The 20573-nt window shown below is 35.5% G+C and overlaps 1 protein-coding gene and 1 pseudogene across 3 annotated transcripts in view; one reads left to right on the top strand and one right to left on the bottom strand.

Moving 5' to 3' along the window:
• The window catches only part of LARP1B (La ribonucleoprotein 1B), a 221445-nt gene that overhangs the window by 28864 nt on the left and 172008 nt on the right, over positions 1 to 20573 (bottom strand). For all 3 annotated transcript variants that reach the window (XM_037830640.1, XM_037830638.1, XM_037830639.1), the window contains 2 exons: positions 2369 to 2580; positions 1828 to 1934 (listed from right to left, as the gene is read on the bottom strand). In XM_037830640.1, the coding sequence (XP_037686568.1) occupies positions 1828 to 1934; positions 2369 to 2580 (319 nt within the window). The remainder of the gene's footprint in view (positions 1 to 1827; positions 1935 to 2368; positions 2581 to 20573) is intronic.
• LOC119529087 lies at positions 15252 to 15628 on the top strand (annotated as a pseudogene).

The following is a 20573-nucleotide window of genomic DNA, read 5'->3' as shown; positions in this document are numbered from 1 at the left end:
CTTACTATTCACAATCATTGCTTATCACTTTCAAAATATTTTTTTCATTTCCTTTTCAGGCTTCTCCTTCCTTTACCTGTCTCTTCAAGGTTGGTGTTTTGAAAGGCTTTCTCCTAGGATCTTTGCTCTTCTCACTCTACACACTCTGCCTAGAAGAGTCAGTCATCCACTGCCAAACTCTTATTTCTAGGTCAGACATTTTCATTGCTGAACTGTAGAACCATATCTGGATATCATCACCAGGATCCTTCAAATGCATCTCAAAAACTCAGCAGGCCAAAACTGAATTCATAATTCCCATTTCCAAATGTTGCTATTCCCTCTAGTGCTCACATTATCAATTAATGGTACCAACAGTTCCTCAAGCCAGAAAACTAAGGATATCCCTAAATCTTAGCTAATACTTTTCTTTAGGGTAACCCTCCTTGATTCCACTGACTAATTTAGATTCTACCACTATAAGCTTCCATAGCATTTTATTCTTCCTGCCATTAAATTCATTACTCATTATTGTAACTGCCTGTCTGTCATCTCTGAATAAAGCTCCAGAAAGGTAGGTATTGTATCTATCTTGTTCCCTACTATATTCTCAGTGCCTAGAAAAGTGCCTTACATAAGTCCCTGCCTTCGTCATTTTACTCATGGGGGATGGCACAGTAGTGGCTGAGTAGATCACTATATAGATTAATTATTAACAAGAGAAGATATAAAGTGATAAGATATGACTCTTAAGAAACGTTTCCTTATCTGAATGTTTGAACTATGAATTAATCAGATTATTTGCTTTTTACTGACGAAACAGTAAGCCATTTTCACCTTTATCTGTTGATCTCTAAATATACTTCTCCCATAAAAAATACTCTGGGAAACAATTTCTCAAAATCATTTGTAACTCAAAAATAACTATTCATATACCACAGATGTGCAGAAGAACATATACACACTTCATCTCCTAGGGCCAATATACCTATAAATATACATACCTTTAAATGTAAAAGTACCAAATGTGTATCACTGGAAATACAGATTTGGAGATTTTCCAATCATGATAAACTACTCAATTAGTTAAAACTGTAATTAACTAATCCTTCCCTTTCAGTAACCAGTCAAAAAATATTATTTTGCCAAAGCTAAATTTTCAAACAGAAAAACTATCAAATAATTATTCTGAAAATATCTAGTAAAAACATGAGATAGGTTTTCAAGAAACAAAGTAATTAGCAGTAAAACACCTCTGTATCCCCTCTACAGGACAAAATATATACTGCTTTGCACATAACTGGCACTGTAAAAGGTTTGCTCAATCATTACTTTTGAGGTAAATGAATCATTTTTTTTTAAAGCTAAAAGAAAAAAAACTTACTGCTAATAAATAATCAATGAATCTAAATTGATTGTTTCTCAAAAAAGGAAAAGATCCAAAATAATAAAGTGCTTTATTTCCAAATTCTTTATATAGTTTGAGGAGATTGCTTAGCAAATTAATTCATTCAATAAGTATCTATTAAGAATCTACTAAAAGCCACTAAGAACAAGGTACTAGTAGATCTTTCCAAAGACAGTAACTTCCATAGAACTAAACAATTTATGAATCCAAGAGTACTCACTTTCAGAAACAAGTTTAAATGGGGGGAAAAATTGTTTTACTAACTTATTTCCTTAATGTACCTACTATAAAACATTCCCCTTCTTTAGCATCATTTTATTTTATTCATTTTTCTACAATTTGCTAACATATTAATTTTAAATATTCCCAGATATCTAGTTAGTAACTGTTTACAACAAACTGCAAACAAAGAACAAAACAATGTTTGACAAATATGGTACCTGACAGAGGATGTTCTTGGCCCGTGATCTCTGGAATCCATTACCCAACCAACATGACACTCTAGAGGGGGATTTGTACTATGTCGAGTTTTTCTCTTTCTTGGACTCTAAAAAAAAAGAAGTCAAACATTGCAATTACTTTCAGTAGTGTGATCTGCACAAGTAAATTAAAACCCTCTGACTATAAGCCAACTAAACATTTTTTCATACTGTGGATAACACATTGTGAAATCATATGAAGTCACAAAACTCAAACATCTCACATACAAGTTACAAAACTTAAGTTGCTAGGTCTGTAATATAAGGATCAAAGAAAATGTAACTTAGTATGATTCTTCATTATATCTTCTGATCATCTTTATTTAAACTACCTAATTATAAAGAAGTTATTTTTAAACCTGAGAAAACATCACTATGGTAAAATGCCATTTTAAATTAATTTTTATAACATAAAATACATTTTTTTTAAGTGAGAGAAATGGGAAAGTCCCACTCTGAAATGCTAAAATGCAGACTTTGCATTACTGGTTGTTTTGTGTACCTTTACATCAATGGCTTTTGGTTCTTTAACAACAGGATAAAACCTTGGTGTTTTGTTAGGATCTCGTAACCTGGGGGTTCGAGGTGTTTTGGGTGTCTTTGCAGGATGAATTCTAGGAGATTCTGGAACTGCCGTGGGCAACGAACGTGCCATTGTTGCTGAAGATATTTCTGAAACATCGAACAGCTTCTGAGCTACTTCATCAGTCAATTCTGCAAAATAAAAAGCTGTGAAAATTACTGAGATGCTGGGGAAATATTTTACTTTGAGAACAAGGATAATTCTAAAAATCTCTAAGCGCAAATGATTTTTTCATTGGAAACATTTCAAATACGTTAGAAAATAACATTTGTTTACTCATCGCCTAGCTTTTACAATAATTTTTTGGCCTTTTTTTTTTTAAGAAAGATAAGCTGAAGCCCACTGTGTAACCTTCCCTAATATCCCTTCCTCTTCCACTTTTCCTCCCCAGAGATAACCAGGCATTTTAAATATATTTCTACCTACATGTAATCATATTATTTTGCATAATTTTTAAACTTTATATTTGCAATATCATACTATTTGTATAATCTTGTAAGTTTTTCAGTCAATACTTGGTGACTTTTATGCATATTCCATTTGTATAGTTCTGGTTTGTTCATTTTTCTGCTGAATAATATGCTGATATATAAATGTATCAAAATTTATTTATCAATTCTCCTACAGATGATCATTTATGTTACTGCCAAATTTTGCCATCATGAACACTGCCTAACTGAACATTGTCTTCTTCTACAGGTGAGCATGTTTCTCTAGGTTTTGGATCTGAGTGGAAGTGTGAGTCCAATGATACCTGCATCTTTTGACTTACTGAATATTGATTGCCAAACTGCTTCCAACAGTGGTTTCACCAACTTATACTTCCACGGGCAGCATGCAAGAGTTTCAACTATTTCACATCCAGGTGAAGGCTGAGTTTTTGTTCAGACTTTTAAATATTTTTCCAACTCATGGGATTTAAATGGTATTACATTTCCTTAATCACTAGTGAGATTGACCATAATTTCATATATATAGAAACCATTAGGATTTCCTCTTACATGAGCTTGCCATTCATATATCCTTTGACTGTTTTTCTCTTGGGTTATTTATTGATTTGTTCATGAAAATCTTATTGTAAATACTAAGTAAGCCAGTAAATAAATCAAACAGTAACTAAGTAAAAAAAAAAAATACAGGCTCTATTTATACATGGATTTTCTTCAGACTTATTAACTTCTTTTGATTCATTCAACAAATACTATTGAGTGCCTACTCTATGTCAAGCACTATTCAAGCTTGCAAAGTCAAAAGTGAAAATATGAGGAGTGATGGGAAGGTTCTGCTAATGGATGGTGGTAAAGGTAATGCAACACTGTGACTGTGATTAATGCCACTGAACCTTATGCTTGTGAATGATTGAGATGGGAAAGTTTATGTTGTATGTATGTTTCCACAATTAAAAAAAAATGACTAAAGAGACAGTGGCAATAAAATGCAACCTATGATCCTGGACTGGAACTAATTGAGAAAAGGCCATGAAGGACATTACTGGGACATATGAAAAATCTGAAATATAGACTAAGATATTAATGTAACATTAATAACTGCAACATATTAATGTTAAATTGCTTGAACTTGGTAAATGTACTTAAGATGGTTGCAAAAGTGAATATCTTTGTTCTCAGGAAATATACACAGAAATATTAAGCTAAGTATCAAGAAGCATAATTTATACAAGAAATATCAAGGAGCATAACTTACATAGCCTATTCACAAATGTTTAGAAAAAGATAGGTGGATAGACAGTGAATAGATAGAATGGTATGGTAAATGTGGCAAAATGTTAAAAGTTTGGGGATGGGATTCTTGGTAGTGGTGTTATTTGCTGTCCTTAGTAGTATATTGTATTGTATGACATGTTATTTTTCTTATCATTTTTTCTTATTGCTAAAAAAAAAAAAAAAAAAAAATTTCTTGTAGTAATCAGTATGTTCAAGTGCTGATTGTGGTGATAAATGTACAACTTTATGATGATACCATGAACAACTGATTGTACACTGTGGATAAATGTATGGTATGTGAACATAACTCTATAAAATTGTAGGAAAATATATATATAGGAGTAAAAGTGTTGGAGAAAACATGGTGAGAGGGATGATGCCTCACCAATATGGACTAACTACAATGTGTAAACTCAGAATTGAATCTCAGAACATAGCCTAACGTGGACACAATAATTGTAATAGTCCCTAGATTATAAGCTCTTACAGCAGTTAACTCTATCCCTGAATTGTAAGGCCTATCTCTAAACTTTGAGATGCTGATCCCCTAGTGTATAACCTGATTGGTCTCTGGAACAATGCATATCTCTGAGACACCTGAAACTCAGAGCTAGAGCTCGGCAGATATGAATGTCAGTATTAGTGCATACAGCCACTGTCAAAAAAAAAAAAAAAAAAAAAAAGCTGAAAAAGAGCCCAGACTTCAATTAGTGATATGAATGAAGCAGGTCTGGTTAAGACCAGGGCAAGCCAGGCCAAAGGGTAAAGGTTGAAACTGATTGTGTTTTAAAACTTCGACTTTCATATGAGACCAAGGGAATAGATATCTATTTGGTACAGGATCTAAATTTTCTAAACGGTACAACTCTACAGTCGATTTGTTCAAACACCACAGTTGCATGGAACTTTGAATAGGAAGTGAGATACGGTAGTTAGTATAGGCTGGAGTGAAATAGTGACACATCCTAGAGTAATTTGGGCAGATAATAAAAAATATATTTACAGCCTCCCCCACCCCAGCCCCGAGGATCTGGGGGAAAGTGCGGATGTGTTGGACATCCTCACCTGGACTGGTGTTGATGTTGTCACAAACATTGGGACTGGCGGTTTGATGTGCTGAGCCCTCGAGCATGGGACTTGCCCTTATGAAGCTCATTACCACAAAGGAGAGTCCAAACTTGCATGTAATGGTGCCTAAGAGTCTCCCCCTGAGTACCTCTTTGTTGCTCAGATGTGGCCCTCTCTCTCTCTAACTGAGCCATCTCGACAGGTGAACTCGCTGCCCTCCCCACTACGTGGGACCCGACTCCCAGGGATGTAAATCTCCCTGGCAACGCAGAGTATGACTCCCGGGGATGAATGTGGACCCGGCATCGTGGGACTGAGAGTATCTTCTTGACCAAAAGGGGGATGCAAAATGAGACGAAATAGTTTCAGTGGCTGAGAGATTCCAAATGGAGTCGAGAGGTCACTCTGGTGGACATTCTTATGCACTATATAGATAACACCTCTTAGGCTTTAATGTATTGGAATAGCTAGAAGTAAATACCTGAAACTACCAAACTCCAACCCAGCAGCCTGGACTCCTGAAGACAATTATATAATAATGTAGATTACAAGGGGTGACAGTGTGATTGTGAAGACCTTGTGGATCACACCCCCTTTATCTAGTGTATGGATGAGTGGAGGAATGGGGATAAAAACTAAAGGACAAATGTGGTGGGATGGGGGGATGCTTTGGGTGTTCTTTTTTCACTTTTATTTTTTATTCTTGTTCTGGTTCTTTCTGATGTAAGGAAAATGTTCAGAGATAGATTGTGGTGATGAATGCATAACTATGTTATCATACTGTGGACAGTGGATTGCATACCATGGATGATTGTATGGTGTTTGAATGTATTTCAATAAAACTGAATTTAATAAAAAAAATTGATTCTGGTGATGAATGCACAACTGTATGATGGTACTGTGAATAACTGCACACTGTGGATGACTTAGGGTGTGTGAATATATCTCAATTAAACTGTATTTAAAAAAGTAAATGAACAATGGGGGGACACGGGGAATGGGATATTTTGGATATTCTTTTTTAATTTTCATTTTATATTTTGGTATTATGAAAACGTTCAAAGTTTGACTGTGGTGATGAAAGCACAACTATATGACGATACTGTGAACAACTGATTGTACACTTAATGACTGTATGTTATGTGATTATATCTCAATAAAATTGCATTTTAAAAAAGAAAAAAAAAAGTTTGTGGATCTGGATTTCTGGGTGGGGGGTACTGCAGATCTCTGTATAAGTTTTGCATTATTTTGTGACTGTCCTCCTCTAAGCTTGAAATTATTTAAAAATAGTGTTTTTAAAACGTAAACTTACTCTATTAACTAGTTTCCCTGCCTTTCCATTTCCCCTCTCAATCCATTTTCCTTGCTGTTGCTAGAATTATTATTCTGAAGAGTAAATTTTATTTCATATTTTTACTTAGAATCCTTTAGTTGTTCCCTTTGCTTCTAGAGTAAGGCTTTTAATCATGACCTATAAGACTTCCGTGACTTTGACTCACCTACTGTCATTCCCTACTTCAATCTTGATGCTCCAAATAAAACCAAACTGCTGGCTGCTCCTGTTTCACGACTGCATAACTTTTTATATGCTTTTTCTTTGTCTGAAACTCCCTTACCTCCCACCTTTTGTACACCCAATTGAACTTATATCCTTACTTTAATGCCCAGCACAAATGTTACCTTCCCTGGGAAATTAAAGCATTTCTTGAATACCCCCTGCCAACAGAGTTAGTTCTTTTTTGTGCTACCTCTGCATTTTATCCATTTGTATCATTTATTAAGCTAGAATTTAATTATTATCTTACATATTATGCCATTTAATGCTAAAGCAAGTCCCAGTGCTTCCTTGAGAGCAAGGGTCACAATCTAATTTATGTTATCAGTGACTAGCAAAGTGTCTAGGAGAAAGTATATCTCTACCAAATGAATGCTAAACCTAATTGAATTATGTTAATGCTGTTTTGTTTCATACCAAAAATATAAAGAATCTTAAGGAAAAAAATATGGGCATACACTGAAAAATATGTTAAATCCAGTGACTTTGTAAAAGAAATAGTCAAAGACATAGGAACTATAACAACCCAGAAAGAATAAGCTTCCCTAGCACCCAGATTATGATCTCTCAACTCCATTTCCCACTAATCAGCTCTCCTCTAAGAAACCAAGTATGGAACAGAAATGTGTAATATAAGCCTGGGAAATCTTGAGCCATGAATCAATGAAGTAAAAATAAATATATAAAATATATTTATAAATATATACATATAATATATATATATTAGCATCAGGACATAAGGACACAGGAACAAACTTTAGAAGCCCACCAGTCAAAACTGAAGCAGTTTGACCAATGAAAGCAATGACTGAAATGGATTAAACACACCAAATAAATAAGATTTACGAGTTCATAATGATATGTTTAAAAAAACAGCTCAATCCTCAATCACATTTGGAGGTTGCTAGGGCATTAGTTTATTACGCTGAAAATTGATTAACTGAATAAAAAGAAATAAGCAAGCATTTCTTCTTCTGTTCCTATACAAATTGAATTTCAGTGTAACCAAAAAGTTGATAAAAGATCATACATGTTTCTAGGTAAGAAATACAGGATTAGAAAATCAATATTTTGCAACCCTATTGAAATAAGAATCTAAGGAAGATTCATCAAAGGCTGCTAAATCAATTTAATAAAAAGTTGGGAAGGGAGTCTGTATTTTGAACAGATCAGGCTGACAACACCTGAACCCATGAACAATCATAACGTAAGTAAAAGTAAGATTGATAAGACATTATACGATGCAATAGGAAGTACTTAACATTGCCTGAAAAAAACTCTTGCCTCAACAACGACAAAAAAGGACCTGAGTACAATCAATCATTTTTATCCAAATACCAGCTCATAAGAAATACAGGGAATAGAAGAATATATTAAATGATACAGCAGAGATACAATCAGGTAAATACAGAACATAAGAAATACTAAGGCAAAGTAACCATTTTCTTCAATGAATCACTGGTATGTGGAAAACAGGGGAAAAGGAAAAGTAATAAATTAAGAGAGACTTGATGGTCACATCAATCGAATGCAATGTGTGACCTCATTTGGTTCTGATTAAAACAACCAATTTGAAAGTTATATTCAGACCATGTAAACTGAGGTTTAGATGATATTAAGGAATTATTGATAATTTTATTATGTAAAATAATGGCACTGTGGAGATTTTATATATATATTTTGTAAGTCTTTATCAGTTTACAATATATAAAGAAGTATTTACAGAAGAATTAAAAAAAATGTTTGAGATTCAATATAAAATATCACAAAGAGATGGGAAGATGAAGTACAGATGAAAAGAGAATGTCAAACTAAGAACAACTGTTGAAGCTAAGTGAGATGGGTATATGGGGTTCATTAAACAATTTTCTCTACTTTGGTTTATATCTGAAGATTCCATTAAAAAGTTAAATTTTATTTGTTTTATTTTTATTCCCAGATTTACTCAGTGTGAATTTTACCCACCAAAAGACCGATTTATCAGTTTTGTGACAACTAAGATCCATAGAATGCTTTGGTTATTGCAAAAGAAAAAAATTAAAAAAATTATTAAAGCATGTAACATACCAGTTTACCATATTCTTGACATAAAATCACTAAAGACAGTTAAAAGCACATAAAAATTTACAGTAGATATAAACTTTTCTTATTAGAAATAAAAATAATTAGGGGATTCGCCTACCCCACCTCCATGGTTGCTAACATGACCACAGACATAGGGGACTGGTGGTTTGATGGGTTGGGCCCTCTACCACAGGTTTTACCCTTGGGAAGACGGTTGCTGCAAAGGAGAGGCTAGGCCTCCCTATGGTTGTGCCTAAGAGCCTCCTCCCGAATGCCTCTTTGTTGCTCACATGTGGCCCTGTCTCTCTAGCTAAGCCAACTTGAAAGGTGAAATCACTGCCCTCCCCCCTACGTGGGATCAGACACCCAGGGGAGTGAATCTCCCTGGCAACGTGGAATATGACTCCCGGGGAGGAATGTAGACCTGGCATCGTGGGACGGAGAACATCTTCTTGACCAAAAGGGGGATGTGAAAGGAAATGAAATAAGCTTCAGTGGCAGAGAGAATCCAAAAGGAGCCGAGAGGTCACTCTGGTGGGCACTCTTACGCACACTTTAGACAACCCTTTTTAGGTTCTAAAGAATTGGGGTAGCTGGTGGTGGATACCTGAAACTATCAAACTACAACCCAGAACCCATGAATCTCGAAGACAGTTGTATAAAAATGTAGCTTATGAGAGGTGACAAGGAGATTGGGAAAGCCATAAGGACCACACTCCACTTTGTCTAGTTTATGGATGGATGAGTAGAAAAATAGGGGAAGGAAACAAACAGACAAAGGTACCCAGTGTTCTTTTTTACTTCAATTGCTCTTTTTCACTCTAATTATTATTCTTGTTATTCTTGTGTGTGTGCTAATGAAGGTGTCAGGGATTGATTTGGGTGATGAATGTACAACTATGTAATGGTACTGTGAACAATCGAAAGTACGATTTGTTTTGTATGACTGCGTGGTATATGAATATATCTCAATAAAATGAAGATTAAAAAAAAAAAAAAAAAAAAAAAAAAAAAGACATAATGCTGAGCAAAATAAGCCAGGCACAAAAAGAGAGATATTGTATGTTACCACTAATGTGAATTCTGTGAAAAATGTACAATGTTTTATACTGTAGAATGTAGGGGACCTAGAGATACCAATTAGTGGAGGGGGAATGATAATCTAATAAGAACAGATAAACTATGGAGGGTAATCTCAATGTTATGGGAATGCTCAGGAATGATTATGGTTTGTAAACTTTCTTGGATATAGTAAGATCATGTTGGAAGCAATAGAGTTATTTTAGGTTTTTTTTTTCTCTTATTCCATTGTTTTCTTAGGGGTTGTTAATTTTCTTGGGGTATGGTAGGAACATGTTGGAAGCAATGTAGTTATTTTAGATTATTTGTTTTTCTTACTCCTCTGTTTGGACATGGTTTATTAATTTTCTTGGGGTATGGTAGGAACATATTGGAAGCAAAGTAGTTATTTTAGGTTATTTGTTTTCCTTAATCCATTGCTTTGTTTGAAATGTTGTGGGGTTTTTTTGGTTGTTGTTTGCCTGTTTGTTTTTAATTTTTTGATAAACAAAGTTAAAAAATTGAAAAAAAATCAGTAGAAAAATGGGAGTAAAAACTAAATGACAAATAGGGTGGGATGGGGGGATGGTTTGGGTATTCTCTTTTCACTTTTATATTTTATTCTTATTCTGATTCTTTCTGATGTAAGGAAAATGTTCAGAAATAGATTGTGGTGATGAACGCATAACTATATGATCATACTGTGAACAGTTGATTGTATACCATGGATGACTGTATGGTTTATGAATATATTTCAATAAAACTGAATTAAAAAAATAATAATAATAATTAGGGGAAAAGAATATATTAAAATTCATTGATTTTTATCAATCACAAGCCTGGGGTGATATATGAATATCTGCAACATATTATAAATTTTTGTATCAAAATCACAGGCCATCTCCTCTCTCTCTAAGCCAACTCAGCAGGTAAACTCACTGACCTCCCCACTACATGGGACATGACTCCCAGGGGTATAAATCTCCCTGGCAATGGGGGACGTGACTTGCGGGAATGAGCCTGGACCCTGCATCGTGGGATTGAGAAAGCCTTCTTAGACCAAAAGGGGGAAGAGAAATGAAACCAAATAAAGTGTCAGTGGCTGAGAGATTTCAAATGGAGTTGAGGGGTCATTCTGGAGGTAACTTTTATGCATTATATAGATATCCCTTTTAGTTTTTAGTTTATTAGAATACTTAGAAGGAAATATCTGAAACTGTTGAACTGTAATCCAGTATTCTTGATTCTTGAAGGTGATCATATAACTAAACTATACAGTTTATATGGTGTGACCATGTGATTGTGAAAACCTTATGGCTCACATTCCCTTTACCCAGTATATAAACAAATGAGTAGAAAAATGGGAAAAAAAGTACATGAATAATAAGGGGGAGGAGCAGTATGGGACGTTTTGGGTCTTCTTTTTACCTTTATTTTTATTCTTATTTTTATTTTTTGAGTAATGAAAATGTTCAAAATTTGTGGTGATGAATGCATAACTATACGATGATACTGTTAACAATTGTTTTACACTTTGGATGATTGTATGGTATGTGAATATATTTCAATTTAAAAACTTTAAAAAAAAGTGAAAAAAAATCACAGACCATCTCTTGTATATGAAAGTTCATAACAGCATTATTCATAATGGCCCAAACTGGAAACAATCCAAATCTTCATCAACTATTGAAATGGATAAACAAAATGTGGTGTAATTATATTATGGAGAACTACTTAGTAATAAAAAAGGAGCAAAGTACTAATACATCTAACAACATAGATGGGTATCAAAAACATTACATGAGAGCCAGACACATGACTACATGTATCACATGATTCCATTTACATGAAATTTCTAGGATATGCAAAAGCATCAAGATAGAAAAGAGATCAGTGGTTGCCTCAGGATGAAGGTAGGAGTTGGGGTTGACTGTAAATAGGCATCAGGGAACTTTACAGGATGACAGACGGTCTGAAATTCAATCGTGGTGCTAGTACACAACCATATAAATTTATTAAAACTTATCAAATGGTACAGTTAAAGTGGGTGAGTTTTATGGGATACAAATTATACCTCAATAAGTTGTTAAAAAAAACCAAACAGGCCATCTGCTTTTCAGGACACCACAGTTGTTACTGTCTACCAGATGTTCTGCTAAAAACTTACCAGAAAATACTGGTATTTCAGAGGAATAAGCTAAGGCAGTGCTTTTCAAAGTGTGGTTCCAGGACCAGCAGTATCAGCTTCACCTGGGAATTTGTTAAAAATGCATATTTTGTCAGCTATAAGTAAAAACTTCATCTTCAACAAAAAGGACCTTAAAAGAAAAACAAAGCCAAGTATATAAATTATTAATCTACCTATTAATTAATATAACCCTAGTGAGTAAAAATAAAACAGGACAAAACTTCTCCTATAGTTTATCAAATATTTTTATTTCTAAAAGTAACTTCAATAACCAAAAAACAAAGAAAGCTAAGTATGCAATAGCCAAACTCGAGTTAAGCCAAAGCCCTGCCCCCAGGGACTTGAGCGCAAAAGCAAAACTAATTCCTCTCACCTGAGCTCTAGACCTAGGAAAAGGGAAAAGGCTATACCTTCCTAGTCCTGCATGCTCACCCAGCAGTGTATAAAAAGCGAGGCTTTCTCCCAATCAAACACCACCAAGAAATACTCAATCTCTTAAATGCTGTGCTCTTGCAACAGAAATAGCTGGAATTCACTGCCCTGGTCATCAAAAAATAACACTAAAATCTCTCAAGGAAATGACAAGGGTCGACAAGGCAGCCAAAGCTGCAGCCTGATCAATTGAGCCCCTCATCCCTGCACCCTTAACTTGCCACACAGACCGTCTTATTCCCCAGTTGAGCAAGAATGAGCTGCCCAGCTAGGATTCACTCTTGGACCTAAAGGACGTTCCCTTCCCTCTTCTCCAGTCTCGTTGCTAATGCCTCTCCTAGGCCCACTCACTTCTATCCTCCTCTTGCTATTCATTGGCCCTTGCATTTTTAAACTTCTCACCAAGTTTATTTCTTCCAAACTAGATGCCTATCATACCAAACCAATGCTGATGCGAGAACTTTCAGGTGTTTCAACTGCCCCTCTGGACTCCTCCCCTCTCAACCTATGCCCTGTCAGGCAGGGCCTACACCTCTGACAAGCAACCAGCAGCTAAAGACGACAGAGCCTCAGCAATCCTTAAGATTAAGGGGCAAGAACTCTCTGAGGGGGAAGTTGAGGCAGGCTAGAACAGAGAGAGAGAGGAAAGAAAAGATACTGTGAAAGAGCCTGTCCTAGTTTGCTAATGCTGCAGAATGCAAAACACCAGAGATGGATTGGCTTTTATAAAAAGGGGGTTTATTTGGCTACACAGTTACAGTCTTAAGGCCATAAAGTGTCCAAGTTAACACATCAGTAATCAGGTACCTTCACTGGAGGATGGCAAATGGCGTCTGGAAAACCTCTGTTAGCTGGGAAGGCATGTGGCTGGCGTCTGCTCCAAAGTTCTGGTTTCAAAATGGTTTTCTCACAGGACATTCCTCTCTAGCAAGCTTGCTCTTCTTCAAAACATCACTCACAGCTGCACTCCGTTCAGTCTCTTTGAGTCAGCATGTTTTATATGGCTCCACTGATCAAGGCCCACCCTCAGTGGGTGGGGCCACACCTCCATGGAAATATCCCATCAGTTATCATCCACAGTTGGGTGGGGCGCATCTCCATGCAAACAACCTAATTCAAACGTTCCAACTTAGTCCCCACTATTCTGTCTGCCCCACAAGATTGCATCAAAGAATATGGCTTTTTCTGGGGGACATAATACATTCAAACTGGCACAGAGCCATTAAGCAAGGATGGTTAATCAAGGTCAGGAAACACCCAGCACCAACCAACTTACTCAAATGCACTATTTATCACCAGGCACCACCCTGGAGAGAAGGGAGGGCAGGAGAAAGAGCTCTGAACAAGGAAGGGGGAGGGGAAGTGTTCCAGTTTGCTAATGCTGCCATTATGCAAAGTTCGAGAAATGGATTGGCTTTTGTAAAGGGGATTTATTAGGTTACAAATTTACAGTTCTGTGGTCACAAAAGTGTCCAAAGTAAGGCTTCAACAAGAGGATACCTTCACTGAAGAATGGCCAATGGCATCTAGAGCACTTCTGTCAGCTGGGAAGGCACATGGCTAGCATCTGCTGTTTCTTGCTCCTGGGTTATGTTCCAAAATGTCTTTCTCCAAAATGTCTCTGGACTTTTGTCTCAGCTTTCCTATCTTCTCCTGGGTAAACTCTGGGCTTCATCTCTTAGCATCTCCAAATGTCCTTCTGTCCACAACTCCAAGCATTTCTAAATGTCAGCAAGCATCTGGGTCTGAATCAGCTTAGTCCCTCTGGGAAATACTCCAGTGAACTAATCGAAACCCACCATGAATGGGCAGGACCAAACCTTCATGTATACTCCAATCAAAAGTATCACCCACAGTTGGGTGAGTCACATTTCCATGGAAACACTCAATTGAAAGTTTCCACCATAATCAAAAGACTAATAAATCTGCCTCCATAAGATTGCATTAAACACAGCTTTTTGGGGGACGTAATATATCCAAACCGGCTCAGGGAGTAAGTAAAGCTAATTTATAAAAGCAAAATGGCCCCACACTGCCGGGCCTCTGACCTCTGACCTTTCTTTTCTTTGTGAGAGTGCCCACATGTCCTCTCACATGTGTATCTAATAAATTTTCTACCTGCTTACACTGAAAAAAGTAAAAAATAAAAATAAAAATCAGAAACTCTGGGTATGAAGTCCTTTAAGTTTAACAAACTTTCCAGGTGATTCTAATACTTGCTAAAGTGAACCACTGGGCTAACGAGTGTGATAAATCTACCACTTGAGATTTTCCAAATTTCTTCTCCACCAAGTGAAATCACTGCAGAGATGCATACTTGGAATGTATGAAGTCTTCCATAGTCCCCACAGCCTTTTTAGAAAGGAATTGCTTTTATAAAAATAGATGTAATTTATACTCTTGGTGTTCACCGAAGGCCAATGGAAAATGCTACATGAGTTCTGGCACTTTAGGTTTTACAAATATAAATGCTACAAAAGCAGGGATTGGCAAGCTTTTACTGTAAAGAGACAAACAGTAAATATTTTTGGCTTTTCAGGTCATAAAGTCTCTGTTGAAACTACTTAACCTGCCTTTGTAGCATGAAAACAAGCAGATAAAATGTAAAAGAAGGAACCTTTGTTCAGCAGCTAGCTTGATTTCAACCACTACTGCAGCTGCTCCACAACCATTTTCAGGACCCAAATATTCACAGCTGCTGTTCCCAGGATGGTGATCTGTGCTTATATTGCATCTTCTGGTTCTACAGCGATTAAGAAGAAACAGCAAGATGTGCTTGGTTTTTTGGAAGCCAACAAAATAGGATTTGAAGAAAAAGATACTGCAGCCAAGAAGAGAATCATAAGTGGATGAGAGAAAATGTACCTGAAAACAGTTGACCAGCCACAGGATACCCCCTACCACCTCAGATTTTCAATGAAAGCCAGTACTGTGAAAGCCAGAACTATGATGATGTCTTTGAAGCCAGAGAAAATAATGCAGTATATGCCTTTTTATGCTTGACAGCACCTCATGGTTCAAAGAAAGCAGAGGCCCAAGCAAAGTAGCAAGCACGAACCTTAATCATTCTGCCTGAACCATCCTGAAGCAGGAGACTCTGTTGCTTTTATAACATAGCAAAATTATCTTGGCTTCAAAAGATTTAGGCTTAATGTTGAAATAAAAGATTAGTTAACATTTTTCCATGTAAACGGTCAAAATGGATACATGATTAAAATGTAAATGGTATCAGGAGGATGGGAGGTGAACATAAATTTTTAAGATGTCCCAGAATAGTGCTGTTATCTGCCAAAACATTTTATGTACTTCACTGATTTCGAAAAGCAAACACTCATCCCCTTTTTGGTATTATTGCAGCTTAAATGCATTTGTGGCTCAACTTGTTAAACATTAAAGAATTTTAAAAGGAGAGATCGAGAGGATCTCTCTCTTGTTCCCAAATAACTTCATTAATTTTAGTGAACATGATTATGTACATTTTTAATGTTATGTTAATGTGATAAATAGTTTCAGGTAATATTTATGATGTGTCAATTACTGCAATTTCTTATGGTGATTATAACATTCCCATTCTTTTGTAGAGGTAACTTCTGTGTACTGAACCACAAGTTTTGCAGGCTTCTAAATGTAATCTTATATTGCACATTTCAGAGATCAGAATAGATGGTGTCCCCTAAAAAAACAATAAATACATTCAGTCGTTAAGTTCTTTCCTTAACTAGGTAGCAATGATGAAATCATGTTTCTATGTTGCTTGCCCCAGTGAAATATCCATATGTGTGTCATGGAAGTGGACGGCAAGAAAATTTAAAGTGGCATCCTCTTGCAAAGAGCTCTATATAAACTATCCTAAAATAGGCTGGCACTCATTGCTCACTTTACTTGGGGAGGTCTAAAGATGAACTGAAAAATCTTAGTGGTCCACCCTCCACCTTAAAGCACTTGGAATAAGGAACTTCAGTATCTCCCTGCCCCTGCCTTTTTTTTTTTTTCCCAGGTTAGGCATATATCGTGTGTTTCCATTAATCTAAGCAATGTTCATCTTTTCTATGCCTCTATTCCAGCAAATATTAATTATAATTACCAGAAACATTATGCCCTAAATAACTTATCCAGAAGATATACATATTGTTCTTTAATTTCACACTACTTTATTACTAAAAGCAAATACCTTTAAATTATTTTATTGTATCAATTCATGTATGCAGGTCTATGCTCTGCCAAAATCAATATATAATGGATACATGGCTTTGTTTACTGAGATTTGAACATGAGGCAATGCTTTCAAATAAATTCAGTACTTTGGGAAATATAAAAAAAAAAAAATGTAAAAGAAGGGCATGGCCATATAGGCCTACAACAAGTCAGTTTTGGCCCATCAGCTATAGTTCGCTGACCACTGACCTCAAGCAGTTGGACAGATGTGGATCCAAATACTGGATTTTCACTTTGCTTGCAAAAAAGTTATATAACTATAATTCATGTATTCAAGGTAGAGGAAAGTATTGGCATGTTTGAAAGAACCCAATTAAAATCCTAGAGGACAAAAATACAATAGCTGAATGAAAAATACAATGGATAGGATTAATGATAGATTAGACAGTGCAAAAGAAAAGATTCATGAACTTGAAGACACAGGAGTAGAAACTATCCAAAAAAAACACTGAAAACCAACTAAAAAAATATAAATAAATAAACAAACAAACAGAGCATTAGTGAGCTATGGGACAACCTCAAGTGGCCTAATATACATGTAATTGGAGTCTCAAAGGTGAGGACAGTGAAGACCAAAAATATTGATTTTTTTATTTAAAGTTTTAATTTAAAATAGTTGAAAAATTTGCAAATTTGATAAAAAGATAAAAACACATGGAGTCAAGAAACTCAATGAGCACCAAGCAAAAGGAATATAAAGCACACAAAGGTAATAATAATTAAATTGCTTACAACAAGTAATAAAGAGAAAATATTAAAATTAGCCAGAATCAAAAGAAATGATTCAATCTGAAGAACAGATAAAAAAAACTAAAAAAAAAATCAACAGAGTCTCAGTAACCTGTAGGACAACAAAAGGTCTAGGAGAAGAGAAAGAATGCAGGGCCAGAACAATTTTTAAAGAACTAATAGCTGAAAATTTCCCAAGTTCGGCAAAAAACATAAAGTTACAGTTTCAAGAAGTTGAACTAACCCCATCCAAGATAAAATCCCCAAAGTCCATACTCAGAAACATCACGTTCTAACTGCTGAACCCTTAAAACAAATTTTAAAAAATCTTGAAAGTGACCAGAGAAAATGAACACATTAGCTGTAGGGGAACAAACTGAATGGCTGAAAATTTTATCAGAAACCAGAAGGAAGAAGCACAACATTTTTAAAGTTCTAAAGAAAAAACTCTGCAACCCAGAAATCTATATTCAATGAAAATATCCTTAGGGAATGAGAGTGATATGATATTCTCAGATGAAGAAAAACTAAGATAATTCATATCCAGCATATCTGCTCTAAAAGAACTGCTACAGAAAGTGCTTTTGAACAGAAGAAAAATGATAACAGAGAAAATGTGGAACATCACAAATGAGGAAGAGCAACATAAATGGTTTTTAAAAAAAAATCTGGATAACTATAATAGATTGTTCTCCTTTAAAATTCTTTAAAACATGTCTGACCATTAAAAGCAAAAATATAAAACACTATCTGATGGGCTTTTCAATATTTGTACATTTATAAGATTATATAAGATGACTAGAGCATAAAGAAATCTACCTGGTGATAAGGTTTCTACATTCCTATTAAAGTAGTAAAATATTAGTTCCAAATAGACTGTGAAAAGTTAAGTATATATTTTGCAATCCCCAGAGTAACCAACAAAAAATTATATAAAAAGATACATGATGATGCTCACAATAGATACATTAAAATGGAATACAAAAAAAAAGAAAGCAGGTCAAGAAAAAGAGAAAAACAGACAGAGGGATTGAATGGAAAATAAATAATAAAACGGTAGATCTAAACTGCAACATCGCAATTACATTAAATGTAAAAGGTCTAAACATACCAATAAAAGGAGAAATTGTCAGATTGGATTAAAAAACATGATCCAACTATATTCTGCTATAACAAATTCACTTTATTATTTTTTTTATTTTTTAATCTTCATTTTATTGAGATATATTCACATACCACGCAGTCATACAAAACAAATCGTACATTCGATTGTTCACAGTACCATTACAAAGTTGTACATTCATCACCTAAATCAATCCCTGACACCTTCATTAGCACACACACAAAAATAACAAGAATAATAATTAAAGTGAGAAAGCAATTGAAGTAAAAAAGAACACTGGGTACCTTTGTCTGTTTGTTTGTTTGTTTCCTTCCCCTATTTTTCTACTCATCCATCCATAAACTAGACAAAATGGAGTGTGGTCCTTATGGCTTTCCCAATCCCATTGTCACCCCTCATAAGCTACATTTTTATACAATTGTCTTCGAGATTCATGGGTTCTGGGTTGTAGTTTGATAGTTTCAGGTATCCACCACCAGCTACCCCAATTCTTTAGAACCTAAAAAGGGTTGTCTAAATTGTGCGTAAGAGTGCCCACCAGAGTGACCTCTCGGCTCCTTTTGGACTCTCTCTGCCACTCAAGCTTATTTCATTTCCTTCCACATCCCCCTTTTGGTGAAGAAGATGTTCTCCGTCCCACGATGCCGGGTCTACATTCCTCCCCGGGAGTCATATTCCACGTTGCCAGGGAGACTCACTCCCCTGGGTGTCTGATCCCACGTAGGGGGGAGGGCAGTGATTTCACCTTTCAAGTTGGCTTAGCCAGAGAGAGAGGGCCACATCTGAGCAACAAAGAGGCATTTGGGAGGAGGCTCTTAGGCACAATTATAGGGAGGCCTAGCCTCTCCTTTGCAGCAACTGTCTTCCCAAGGGTAAAACCTACGGTAGAAGGCTCAACCCATCAAACCACCAGTTCCCTATGTCTGTGGTCATGTTAGCAACCATTGAGGTGGGGTAGGCCAATACCCCTGCATTCTCCACAGGCTCCTCAAGGGGGCACTACATATTCCCCCCCCCCTTTTTTTTTAACCTTTTTTTCCTTTTTAAAAACATGATCCAACTATATTCTGCTATAACAAATTCACTTTAAATATAATTATTTAGGTAGATGAAAAGTAAAAGGCTGGAATAAGATATACCGCATACCATGCAAACAAGTAATCAAGAAAAAACTTGAGTGACAAACTAGATTTCAGACCAAAGAACATTACCAGAGATAGAGATAGACAATACTTACTGAAAAAAGGGTGAATTCACTAAAAAGACCCAGCAAACCTAACTGTGTAATAGATCTAACAAAAGAGCTTTAAAATACAGAAAGCAAAAACTGACAGAACTGAAAGGGAAAACAGTTAAGTCTGCAATTATAATTGGAGACTTAAGCACTTCACTCTCAATGATAGAATCTAATAGACAAAAAAAAAAAAATCAACAAGGATGTAGAAGAACTCAACAAACTGAATCTAATACACATTTAGAGAACACTCTACCCCCAAACAGTAGAATACACATTTTTCTCAAATGGATGTAAAACATTCATCAAGATATACCATATTGAGGGTCATAAAATAAAACTAAACAAATTTAAAAGAATTGAGATCATGCAAAATATGTTGTTTGACCATAGTGGAACTGAACTATAAATCAATAAAAAAGAAAACAGGCAAATGTCCAATCACTTAGAAATTAAACAACACATTCCCGAATAATCCATGGACAAAGAAGAAAGTCTCAAGAGAAATCAGAAATATCTTGAACTGAATGAAAATTAAAATACATTATATCAAAATTTGTGGGATACAGCTCAATCATGTTCTTATTTTGCCATGATACATTATCCTTTTAATATGTTATTTGGATCAATTTGCTGGTAGTTTTTTGGTTTGTTTTTGAGGATTTTGCACTATATTTGTGAGAAATATTAGCCTGTAGTTTTCTTTTCTTGGATTATCTTTGTCTGCTTT

The sequence above is a fragment of the Choloepus didactylus genome, chromosome 3 (assembly GCF_015220235.1).
Source record: "Choloepus didactylus isolate mChoDid1 chromosome 3, mChoDid1.pri, whole genome shotgun sequence".
NCBI classification, from domain to species: domain Eukaryota; kingdom Metazoa; phylum Chordata; class Mammalia; order Pilosa; family Megalonychidae; genus Choloepus; species Choloepus didactylus.
The sequence above is the reverse complement of the archived record's forward strand: the minus strand, read 5'-3'. Positions and strand labels throughout refer to the sequence as shown.